This window comes from Pecten maximus, chromosome 8 (genome assembly GCF_902652985.1).
Source record: "Pecten maximus chromosome 8, xPecMax1.1, whole genome shotgun sequence".
Taxonomy (NCBI): Eukaryota; Metazoa; Mollusca; class Bivalvia; order Pectinida; family Pectinidae; genus Pecten; species Pecten maximus.
Genome location: NC_047022.1, coordinates 24,171,542 through 24,184,633, shown reverse-complemented (window position 1 = coordinate 24,184,633; position 13,092 = coordinate 24,171,542). Strand labels below are relative to the sequence as shown.

Here is a 13,092-nt window from a genome sequence, read left to right as displayed (position 1 = left end):
ATCCCAATCCTAATTTGACCTTTACGTGCTCATATATCGATACCAAACGGTGTGTATGTCATTTCCATACCACGACCCAGGTATTGTACCCCGTGTTCTCGCGTATAATATCCCTCGGCCCTGGTACAGATATATCATTATCTAGAACCCATCGCACTGGAGATCTCAATGTGATTAAAAACATTTTCTGAACGATTACTGATTTTAATTTAGGTGTCCTAAATTTAAGGTAAGAAGAAACTATGAAAACAAAAATAAGCAAAATCCTATTTTTATTCAAAAAATGTAAGTCGCAATAAAGAAAAGGAACAGAAGCTTTTAAAATGTTTCATCTGCCATAACAAGGCACAACAACATAAACAGTGTATAAATATCACTAACATACCCAACGTTTCCAAGAATTCATCAAAACTTTCACTTCGGTCCAGTGTCCATTTCCCTCCCAGTTCCTGTTTGATTTCCTCTAGAACTTCAGCCGACATTGTAAAGCACAAAATCTATAGCTAGACACTGCTTTCTTATTTCAATAATTAGTTAATTAAATAATTCCTTGATAAATAGATGAAATAAATACTAACTGTGTCACTTGAACAGAGACCTAGACACAATGTTCATTAGGAATTTTTGCGTGTGTCGGCAACACGTTCCTTATACAAGTAACCTGACAGCATTGGAAAAACCGAGACAAATTCAGCGTTAAAATCATCATAAATTATACAATTAAATAAAGCCACTGGCGAATGATCTTTACGGGATAACTTTAAAAATAAAATCAGATTGAATGTCACATAAATATTTATGCAAATTATTTGCGGAATGTTTACTTTCTACATATATACTAAACAAACACGATACATTGAAGAGGGGCCAGTTGTAGCGATAGAATAATGATAATATTTAAACGAGTTTATTGATCTGGGTCTACATCAAATGAATGGGTCGCAATTTATCTCGGCGGTATGTCAATATTTACCATCAAGATGTGATGCGTTAAGGAGGAATGCACCGCCCAATGAACCTTCATACATTTATACAGCACAGATATCCCATAATTCATATATACATGTAGCTAATCTCAACAACATGTATTTATTTATTTTACTGTGTAACTATTACAATAATGAAAAATGTTTATGGACTTATATAGATTAATTTATTTTGTTGACCCGTCTGGAGGAATCAGAAATCTTTCAAACAAAAAAAAAAACCTGTTGCTGAAGAGATGATTCCATACAAAGATAGATTCTCAGATCACGTTCAAAGGATATTTGAATCGTGCATATCTTGATGAAAGGCGAATGCGCATGCGCAAAACACCACCCTATCACCAAAATGTGTATGATTAATTTGTAGTAAATTAGCTCCTAGTAGATAATCAGCATAACTTCTCAGATTATCAAACCACTTTTCTGTTTTAGCATACAGTACAGCACACAAGCGTTGCCGGTAGACAATTAGTCTCATTTTTGTCTATAGATTGGTAAGCAGTGATTGGTGCTGAGTTGAGAGACAGCCATCTCTTGTTGCCTAGTGATGATGTAGAAGTTGATATAACTGTTTAGCAATTATTTGTACATGTTTGTTAAATGAATAAACTTTATCGTAACACGTACGTAAATGGTTGTGTGCATAATGTTTTGATAAAAACTGGTTAATGGTTGAAAGATAATATTTACAAGGAATGTTCTAGGTTGGGGATTTGAGTAGATAGTGACAGGGTGGAATTCCTCATGTCTACCGCTAGATCAATACCTTTGTAAAAACACATGTAAAAGATGTTTGATTAACATATTCAAACAGAAACTATTTAGATATTTAGCAAACTGATGTTGCTAACCAACACTTTTCAGGAAAAAAAATCTAAACACAAAAACACTGTACAAACATCATAATGTTTCTGACAATCCGAAACCAAAACATATACTGTAGGTATATGGTGGCTGAATTGCGGCGATTTCGCAATGCGACAAACAGATAGTCCGAAAAACTGCACGTGAACGGGACTGTGTGACAAAACCACGGGACACATTGTTGTCACGGTCGGTGCTCTTGTAGATGTTCGCATGGCACGTTTGTGAATGATAAAAAGATAAACCGGGCAATTTATATTTATCATGATTTAAGCATACAATACTTTACAGAAATAAAGTTAGGCCAATCTTAAATAAGCAGTCTCCAAACCTTGGAAAGTTTCTAAATGTACATGTATAAGTTTAAACATATCAATATATCATAAAGGACTAACACCAATTATCCATACCTAATAGACGTATGATATAGATATAAAACCGAGAGTCGCTGATGTCGTAACGTTTGTTTCGCACGCACAGGACAATGAGAGATTGGCCGACCAAGCTTACAGACATTGAAGTAGATCACCATATCGTATCGATCACGGCTAGTTATATGTGCATATCAGGCAACTGAAAAATGTTTACATAACTGTGGTGCATGTTCCGTAACAATATTGATCATAGAAGGCCTTCCGGATAGCAATTTACAGCTTTATACTGACGACATTTTGAAAAATTAAAAAAACTGACACCCACTCGTTTTTGTTTTTTTTGGTGGGTTTTTTTTCCGTTGATTACAATATGGATATTATCTTGAACTCACTGAAAAGGCAAAATGGTTTCATAAAAGTGCAACATCACACAAAACTCGTTTTTATTGTTAATTAGCTTCTTCTCGACAGACGATCCATGACCAAAGACACGCCATCTTTATTATCTTCGGAAATGTCTTGAATATACCATTATTTAGAGTATTTGTAGATGTAGACATATAGCGCACTGGATCCTCCTTACTGTACATTCAATCACCAGTACAATTCAATCTGTCTAGCTATTGGCTACATTTGGAGTCTACACGCGTTATATTTTGTTTTACTTAAAATACACATCATCAATGATTAAAACCCTTGATATTAAGTCCGAAATATTACCTTCGAAAACTAAAGAATCTGACAGTAAGTATTGATCTGTCGCTGTGTGTATACTGTATGGTGGCTGATTTGGACCCTGTCGCACTGTCCCATTGGCACAACCGCCAAGCGAAGAGCAACAGTGTACCATGCGAAGAGCGGCAACGCGCCAGTGCGCCATACGAAGAGCGGCAAACCGCCAGTGCGCCATACGAAGAGCGACAACGCGCCAGTGCGTCATACGAAGAGTAACAACGCGCCAGTGTCCATGCGAAGAGCGACAACGCGCCAGTGCGCCATACGAAGAGCGACAGCACGCCAGTGCGCCATATGAAGACAGTACTATATGGTCGAAATCAGCAGCCATAATGCTGTGACCATGTGGTGTGTCACGCCACCGTGTCCAGGGGATCAGTTCAGTATGATGACACGTTCGTGGCAACCGTCGTTAAATGACTTAGTTGTGTTAATACGACTGTAACAAAAACAGGGAGATTTCTGACAGTTCAGCTCAAACTCTTAATGATGATTTAAGTAATATTAATACTTAGCCAAAGCGTTAGAATAATCTTTTTTATTTTCAGAAAAATGATTTCTTCTTCTTTCTTCTTTGCTTGTTTGGTTTTTTATCACCCAGGTATATTTTTTATAATGAGCTGGTATCGGTCAGTTCAATTCATAAACATCTTGGCTTACTGTTCAGTAATGATGACATATAGAATCTATTTATAGAAAGACTTATCAGATAATGAATATTCTGAGACTATTAAAATTGACAAAAATATCTTGATATATTCTTCACTTCGAATTCCTAGGTTAGATCATTACTTGTATATGCCGGTGATACGTAGGATAATTGTTATGTTCATGCCAAAAACATTTTAAAGTATATCTATTTAGAAGCAGCAAGGATAATAACTTGTTTACGTAGAGGTACCTCACGTTCAACACTATATAAAGAACTAGGCTTCAAAGCCCTACAGGAGAGAAGGCGCAAAAAAAAAACCCAACAACAACAACCAAACTGTTACATATGTATAAATTACTAAATAATGATACACCCCAGTATTTCTTTTTTATAATGTTCGACCTTTAATAGATAATATTAGCGAAACTATTACACAACAAACCGAATTTTTAATTGCACTATGTATAGAGCAGTAATCTGTTCACAAAGCTTTTTCCCTAGAATGCTCTCAAAATTTAATCTTGAGCAAAATTCAAGGTAGAAATGAAACAAACTGTATCTTCCAATCGTATGGGCCAAGAAAATAAAACTACATCTACCTTTGTCAATTACGAAATTCTGCAAATTCTCTAAACCCTGGCCTCCATATTGATATTCTAAAAAGAACATCCTTCTTGTGAATGTGGTGCGCTTTTTCGGACTTCCCAACATTTCATCATAAATGCCCGAGAAAAACGATTGAAAGTGAATCCTTGATCAATTGCCCATATCTATAGAACATTGTACATTATGATCTGCAATATTTGCTGAAATCAGCAAATCAATTTCAAGAATCAGTTATTAAGTTCATCATAGACACAAAAAGATTTGATTGAACAAATAAGACATACATGTACCTCCCAACTTCTTATTTTTGGACTGGCACGACTCTGTGTGGAGATGTATGAATGTCGGTTACATCACAGGTGCCTGACTCGTTTTATAAAATAATAACATATAAGAGTACATATCTCATTTATGGGTACTCTAATATGTTATTATTTTATAAAACGAGTCAGGCACCTGTGGTTACATGAATGATTTGTATATGATATATTAGCAGTAAATCAACATTTTGGATATCTATTTATATATCAGTACTTTGTGAGCAGATCTGATTATCTATTGTTTATCTGCACATCCTAACCAATAATAAAATCAATCCTATGTTGTATTATTCAAATACTCCTTTTATATGCCTGCTGTGAAAATTCCTGGGGTGAGGTCCCAATATTACTTCTTGACTGTTTGGTCCAACACCCTTGAGATAGGCAGTTAAGGGGCATCTAAACAGCAAATCCAGTCAAAACATTGATATTTTACAGGCCTATAAATCCCTATGATGGTGCAATGTCACAGAAGTAACATGATGAACTTTTAGTATGTATCATGGCAAACCGTGGGACTTGCTATTGACATGTAATTTGCTAAGCTGTTTGTAAATTTCAACAAAACGTAAGAAAAATGCATGTTTCAGGGGGACATAATTAACTCATTTGTATCCCATATATTACACAAACTTGCCATGTCGTTTTGCTCACAAGTGTCTAAAGCACAAAATAGGAGCATTGGTTTGACCAGCCTTGACGTTATTATATGTATAAACGCTGTTTTTATTTTGACCTTGAATTGCAAATGGCGGTCGTGAATGATATCACACAAATATGGCATATTAGGAGGTATTTAAAACATCAAAAATGCTCTTATTAGACAATATAAAGTATTCTTGATGTGGCAAGAAGACTGCTTTTATGAAAAAATGTTCAACCGTTGAGTTTGGGGTAAAATAAGCCTATTTCTGAAAAAGGCTCCAAACTCACCAGTTTAACAAATTGACTTCAAAATGTTCATGTTACTATGATAAGATGTCTTAAAAGTACGATATAGGAGTATTGTTATTAACTGAAATGCCTCCTCTAAGCCATATTTGTGTAATATTATTCTCAGCCGCCATTTGCATTTCAAGGTCAAAACAAAATAAGTGTTTATACGTACATACAGTAAAATCCGGTCAAACAAATGCTCCTACCCTGTGCTATAGACACTTGTGAACATAACAGCATGGCTATTTTTCAGGTTTGATAATTTCCGTGACTTAGAATTATTCCATGCTACATCTTACCACAAATTTACTCTATAGAAGAAACTGGTAGCATCTATAGCATATTATTGGTGATTGTAAGAAGCTACATGTCCAAACAAACATTTTGGTATATTACATCACATTTTTTGTGCAAATCTTTAGGTATTTATTCGTATTTGAAATTCAACACTATTCTGCTATATAGATGACCCTTAAGTATGTTAAATAAGTATCTTATTTACTATACAAACAAAGTTTGGTAAAGATTTTCTTGGGTGGACCACAGGTGCCTGACTCGTTTTATAAAATAATAACATATAAGTGTACAGTACATATCTCATTTGGTGGACTATTCATTTTAACACTTCAAGCTAACTTATGCTACCAGTTAATAAGAGTTGCGTCCCTTTGATCATAAAACTTTACAAAGATAATGAACAGTAGCTACCTCGTTTGGACCTCATGCCATTCCAGCACCAGATCAGTGGAACCAGCATTAAACTCGAAACTTAAGCTTCGGATATTTGCAGAGAAGCAATTCTCTCTCGGATATTGAAATTAGGACGTGGTTTTAATAAACTCAGTGACGTTTCGGAATTATCAAATGTTACGCGACTGTTAAAATTTTGAGATATAAATCGTTTGCCCAGCAGTCTTTACGATAGGGCGATATACAGAGGTAATTTATCCGAGAAAGAAGTCTGCTTTTCAAATGATCTAACCAAAAACTCCGATATCCAGAAGGAACTAAAGATTTTGTAAACAACAGATCATGATTTACAATCAAATCATTTCTGGTATCAGCCTCAGGGACTCGACAATTAAAAGTTCATGTGACCCAGAATGATTTTTTTTACACAATGTTCTAACCCTAGATAACTTTTTACACAGGAGCTCGACATATTCCTACAGTGTATAACCAAAAACGAAATATTTAACCCCAGGGTCCGAACCCCGGATCACTTTGACGATGTCTCTGTTATTGTCAATAATACGTGATCTGGGTAAATATTTCATTCTGGGTTTGTGTCTACTCCAACAATGTTAGAGATTTAACACTGCGAGATACTTTTGACAGGCGCCGTGTCCACAGGGGCTCGGTTTCGGGTTTTTGAGTAACATATGACATCAGTATCGATAACCCCGATTTTTTACAAGGTTTTAGAATGTATACGAATACTTAATTTACAGTGTTGTGGTTGTTTACTGATGTCATATGTTACTCAAAAACCCGAAACCGAGCCCCTGTACCAGCGGCCTCTTATGTTATAGGAGTACATGTAGTATGTGTCAGGCTCCCGTGATATATATATATTTTTTTAAATTATTCTTATATTAGCGTTAGCTAACGCTTAGCGTTCTATAATATATTGGTTGGGTTGGTTTGATTGTTCAATCATGTTTGCGGGCGTACGTGTCATTTCACGACAGAAAACCGTGTTCAGGCGAAACACTTGTATTGAAAATACTTTACGCCACAACGTAAAAGGGACATTTATTTTGAACGCGTGATTGTGTAAAAAATGTTTGAAATATATCTATAATTGTGGATTTCATTAGAGCACTGGAATAACGTGTTTCAGATCGATCGAGGAAGGAATGATGGGTTATGTCCCTTTACTTCAGTACCGGTTTAACAATCTTGAATAATTCTCAATTTTAGAAAAAAAATTCATAAGAAAAATAATGTGTTTTCCCAAAGATACACTAAGGTAATATTGTATATCAAGTATAAATGCTTTTCTGTATTTGATGAAAGTTTGGAAAATTTAATGATTTCATTTGATATTCACATGACAATTATACATGTATATGTATTATATATAATTATACATGTATATGTATCTACAAATTAGAAATGTTATTATTCCTACATCATTTTAATCACACTTGTACATAACAATGACAAATCTTAATCCATAAATACATTTTATTTTATTATAAAAAAATCTCTTATCAACATATTCTATTCACATCATATCTTGTGTCTGCAGAATTTATTTTTCCCCCATCTCTTCATATTGCATTTTCTCATACATACATCAGCTTCCACCAGAAAATGGGTACACATTAACAGAAAACTCCATGAGAAATTGCTTCACAATGAATTTTAAATTACATTAAATACAACTTCCATGAAAAGACTTCTATATATAATATCCAATAATTAATGTCCATCACAAGATGGTTATCTCTCGGAATTTTGTTAACATTTTCTCTATAGACATTGTGCCTGACTAAATCGGGGCAGGTGGCAGGTATGGACACATGTTTTCTAGTATGATAAACTCCTTGTTTTGTGTCCAGTACCAGTGGACTAGCACAAGGTACAGCTAAAACAGTAAAAGACTGATAAAATATCATATGTTATAACATGGCATTCTAAACTAGAACTCTTCTATGAAAATTCACGCAAAATTAGTCCGACTGGGAAGCAATACATTTATACATGTGACATCCTTATATAGTCCATTAGCCCAGAGGCCTGATAGCCCGAAGGCCCGATAGCCGGAAGGCCCAATAGTCCGTAGGCCCAATAGACTGAAAGGCCCCGAAAGTACGAAAATGAGTAAATATTAATACATGTTATAAAGGAATATTGATAAACAGTTTTATGATGTCTGCATTACTAAACTAGTTAATTACAGATTAAATGTCAAATGATTTAGGCAACTTTCGTAGATAAAAACCTGGCACGAAAAAATCTACAGAAAAGGCCCCAATAAAAAGAAAAAACTCATGCATGGCATGTGCTGGAAACGTTCTCGTCGTGTAAACACGAGAAGTTGGTAAGAAAGCAAAAAAGGCACACATAATGATAAAACAGTAGGAAATTTTAGTTAATAATGGACATTAATTATTGATATGCAAAAAACGTGTGACGGGAGACGGGCAGTTTTTCTTTCTCAGAAAACTTTTAAAAATAAGTTGACCAGTCCATTCAAAATGACACAGCCTTGTGAAATGTACTTTACAAGGACACAACGTCAGAGATTAAATTACTTATTCCCACACTTTTTTGCACAAAAATTTATTTTCTTTTTGTTTTTATTCCCCTTTTTAGGTATATATTCTGTCATACTTGTGTTAAACATATAATTCTCAATTGGAAACCATTCATACATGTACATGTATATTACCATTTATCCACGTTACAATTTTCAGACTATCAGGCTTTCGTTTTATTGGGTCTTAGGCTTAATGGGCATTAGGAATATAGGGCGTTTGGAATATAAGGCAGTCACCCAATACTACCAAGATATATCTATCAATCATGAAATATATCCTAAGGGCTAATACAAAAAAATTATATCAATTAAAGTTACACAAAGTTGATATGGCTGAGAAACAACACAAATACATACGACTAAGATATTACCGTATTTATCATGAAATAACTCCCAGGGCTAACAAAAACTTTGACACAATGTTCGGAATGTGCTTATTGCTGGATGATGAATTAGCATTTGTCAGCATTTTGACTGAAGTGAAATAAATAAAAACAGTATTAGCTAACCAATGCAATCAGAACTATAATTATACAGTATTTGATATATGTGTCTTAAACGTCAATATTATCCATGTGATTAAAGATTGCCCAGCAATATTAATCTACATTCATTTTCTCTATCATTATAGTTACAATTCTGAAGTTATCAGCCTTAATCAGTGGACTGTAGAACTTCTATACAAGTCCCCAACTTGTGGCATTTATAGTGAATTACATTCTCCCTGATCTTCATTGGTATTCTCTTTCTAGATATGATCATATATGTATATACACATACAGAAAAAAAAATCTTGTTGATCTGTACCTTTTAAGAACTGTATCTAATGACATTTCTAATTATTTTCATCCCCTAAATATCTTTCCTCTGGTCAATTTGGACAAAAGAACTGGTGAGAATACCCCTGGAAAGTGGCCAATATAAACTAAGAATGTTTAAAATAAAGCACATTTCCATAAGAACATACCAGGTAATTGTATACTTCTGTACCTTTTTTTTCATAAAATAAAAAAAAAAGAAATCTTACTTGTGCAAGATATTTCTTTGACAGCTAGAACTAGAGGATTCATATATATATATATATATATATAAAAAACAGTGCTTTTACAGCTATTGCATGCTGCTTCTCAGGAAAATTTATTTTTGAAAGAACAACTTGATGATATAATTAAGTGGTTCTTTCAAAAAAAAATTTGCTGTGAAAGCGCTTGAAAGCTTGTTGTTAAGTTTTGTTTTTTTTATTTATCCTCTCTACATATGGACACAAACATTTTTTTTGCTCTAAATATATATTCTAGGACTGCAGTATCAAATATCTTACTTTCTTCATTAGGTAACCGTGATACATGTAGGGCACCAAGCTCACGTACATGAACATCAGAGGTGTGTGGGTTGATCCTGACCCTGAGAAGTTTGGTTTCTCAGGAAGTTAACATCACTAGACTTCCTAAATGGTGTCATGGTTGCCTCCTTAGGAAAAACATTTTATCCCAATTCTCTGACAAAATTGCAAAAGGCCTACCACATTTTTCTTGGTGAGGTAGCCACCAGCTACAACAAAGACATAATTTCACGCCTCACTTTCGTGTGATCCCTGATTAGATGTATAACATTTAAAACAATATGATGTCAACATTTATATATAGCTGGTTAAGTCTCAATAAGAGGACAGCAATATTCTTCACAATTGTATTGGGATACCTTAATTCTTTATCACAAATTTTAAAACATATATTAGATGATGCTACACACCAAATGAACCACGATATAAACAATAAAGGCTAGAGTAGAATGTACACAAATTACATTATTATTTAATATCTGTGAGTAAAACTTTCTTTTTAAACCTTGAGTCTGAATAAGTTTTTTTCAGATTTGATTTCGTAACACAAGTAACGATGGAAATGTCCTTGTTTCATTTAAAGATATACATGTACATGTATATGTTATACACATGTAATTACAGAATAATTCCCCATAAAGAAATATGAGGGAATCAAAAGGTGATGTTCATATCATTACATTTACATCTTTATCTTGACCAGGAATGTCAATTGCTAATTATATAATATGATAATTATAAGATAATCATCAACACTCAATATTTTTCCAGTGAAGAGATTTCTGTTTACATATTGTATATACAAGAACAGACTTTTATGTTGAATTTGAGGATTTGTTACAATATCAGACGAGACACAATATCAAACTAGGTTATTTTCATATGTAATATAAATGTATTTTACATATAGTACACAGAAATATTTGCAGTAAATCACATATATTGCATGTGTAAAGTTTGACATTCTTACGGGCAAAATTGCAAATATCAACCAATAGGAAATAAACTCAATATAGGTTGGATACAAAATAAGCATTCACTTGTACACCATATCAAACACTGCTGTCATACCACTAGTAATGTACATAAAGTGATACAAATAAGCGCTCACAGAAATTTTAACAATTCAATTAATGTATACATGTATACTATTACATATAGATACATTTCATCTCTTCAAAGCCCATGATTCTCTCATGAACCAGAATTATCCCTGAACATGTGTTTTCCTTTGCACCTTTTACATTTCTTCACTGTCTACTATAATAGTATTTTACACTGTATTACACTGCATTGAATTGTATTACACTGTAGTACATTGTGATTTGAGATTTAGCGTATTTATCCTCAAATAATGTGTTTTCCTTTGCACCTTTTGACATTTCTTCACTGTCTACTATAATAGTATTTTACACTGTATTATATGTTTGAATGATGTATAAAAGTGTATACATAAACCTAATGTGAACACTTTATAACTGTTAGGTAAACTCAAACAGCTACGTACGTATACATTTGTCTTAAAATCTCCTGATGTTGAACAACGTGTTTGTGAAGTGTTGTATAGAAGGAAAAAATAAAGCCTTAGGTAGGCATTTAAATAATAAAATCACCTCATATCAATGGCTACTTGTAAAACTTTCAACTTTTCACAAATATGATTTACAAATAACAAATACAAGAAACACTTATCACCATTTGTGCAAAAGTTTAGATTCTACCTTTCTGCAAAATGCATACAATTTGCATATAGAACAATGTACGATATATATCAAATGGATTCCCATCAAATACCATTCACCATTTATAGCTAAATGCCATAAAAGCTGCAGATTACGGTACATTGTAGTCAGTTACATCTGACCATAATCAAACGCTCCAATGTTCTGACTGATCAACTGTTCATCAGAGGCTCCAATATTCTCAGTGTTCAAATTTTGGAGTCTGAGCTTATGGTCAGTTTTAGCAGACATATTAACCCTTTCATCCCTACTGAGCATATTGGACTTCAAATGATAAATGAATGGCAGAGTTCACAAAAGTTTCATAGGGTTGAAAGGGTCAAGTAAATCATACTTCAATATATTTATATTCCATTGGTTTATATATGAGAATGTGTTGATACATGTAGCTAAAAACTTAAAACAGCATCTTAACATTTTCATTACAGTGCAAAAAGACATTTAAATATCTAGTTACTCTCGATATTTCACTGGCTAAAATGCAATACACTATAATTTCCACAAAAAGTCAAATTAGCACATGTCTTGTTAATAGATTAATTCCTACATGATGCCAATTTCGCGAAGTACATTTTGTAGGTAAAGAAAATCAATTAAGTGTTTTTCCATAATAATTTCATTAAATTTCTGTCATTTTCATGTCAGAAATCACTACTATCACATTCTTCTGTCCTGAATGGCTTCTCTGTAGTAATCACACTTGTCATCATGATCGTGCATGTCATGATTTTTCCTTTTCCTTCGAGTCAACACCTGTTGGTTTTTTTTCTTTATCAGTACCAAGCACATCCTCTTCCAATTCCCCAAGGTCTAAATCAATCTCCTTGGCTGCTTTCTGAAAACAGAAGTAAATATTATATATACTGTTGAGGATTTCAAGGTTTGAGTTAGAAAACTTTTGAAATTTATCCAAATTTACCTCTATGGCTCCCCGCATTGCAGGCACTAGGAAATGAGAATCATGTAATTTTACGATAAAAATAACATCATCATCTTCCAAAAGAATGGCTGATTACATTGGAGAGTTTCACATATTTAACCACATGCATCCAATCAACATACAAAATACAATTTTAAATGTTAATGTACAATCCATTTGAGATTTACACAAGCAGCTATGTGTTGATTAGTAAATCAATACTTCCAATAGGTGTAGCTATGTGTTTTTGACTCTGCAAAAATGAGATATGACTCTTGGGATTAAAAGGAATTAATCTTTGTATTCCATGAGTGCTTAAAAACGGAGATTCATTCAATGGTCTGATTT

General features: G+C 33.6%; 1 protein-coding gene across 1 annotated transcript in view; it reads right to left on the bottom strand.

Moving 5' to 3' along the window:
• LOC117332875 (cellular retinoic acid-binding protein 2-like) overlaps positions 1 to 637 on the bottom strand; it is a 54,013-nt gene extending 53,376 nt beyond the window's left edge. The window contains exon 1 of the mRNA XM_033891934.1: positions 386 to 637. Coding sequence (XP_033747825.1) covers positions 386 to 482 — 97 coding nt within the window. The 5' untranslated portion in view covers positions 483 to 637. The remainder of the gene's footprint in view (positions 1 to 385) is intronic.
• Positions 638 to 13,092: the final 12,455 nt, after the last annotated feature.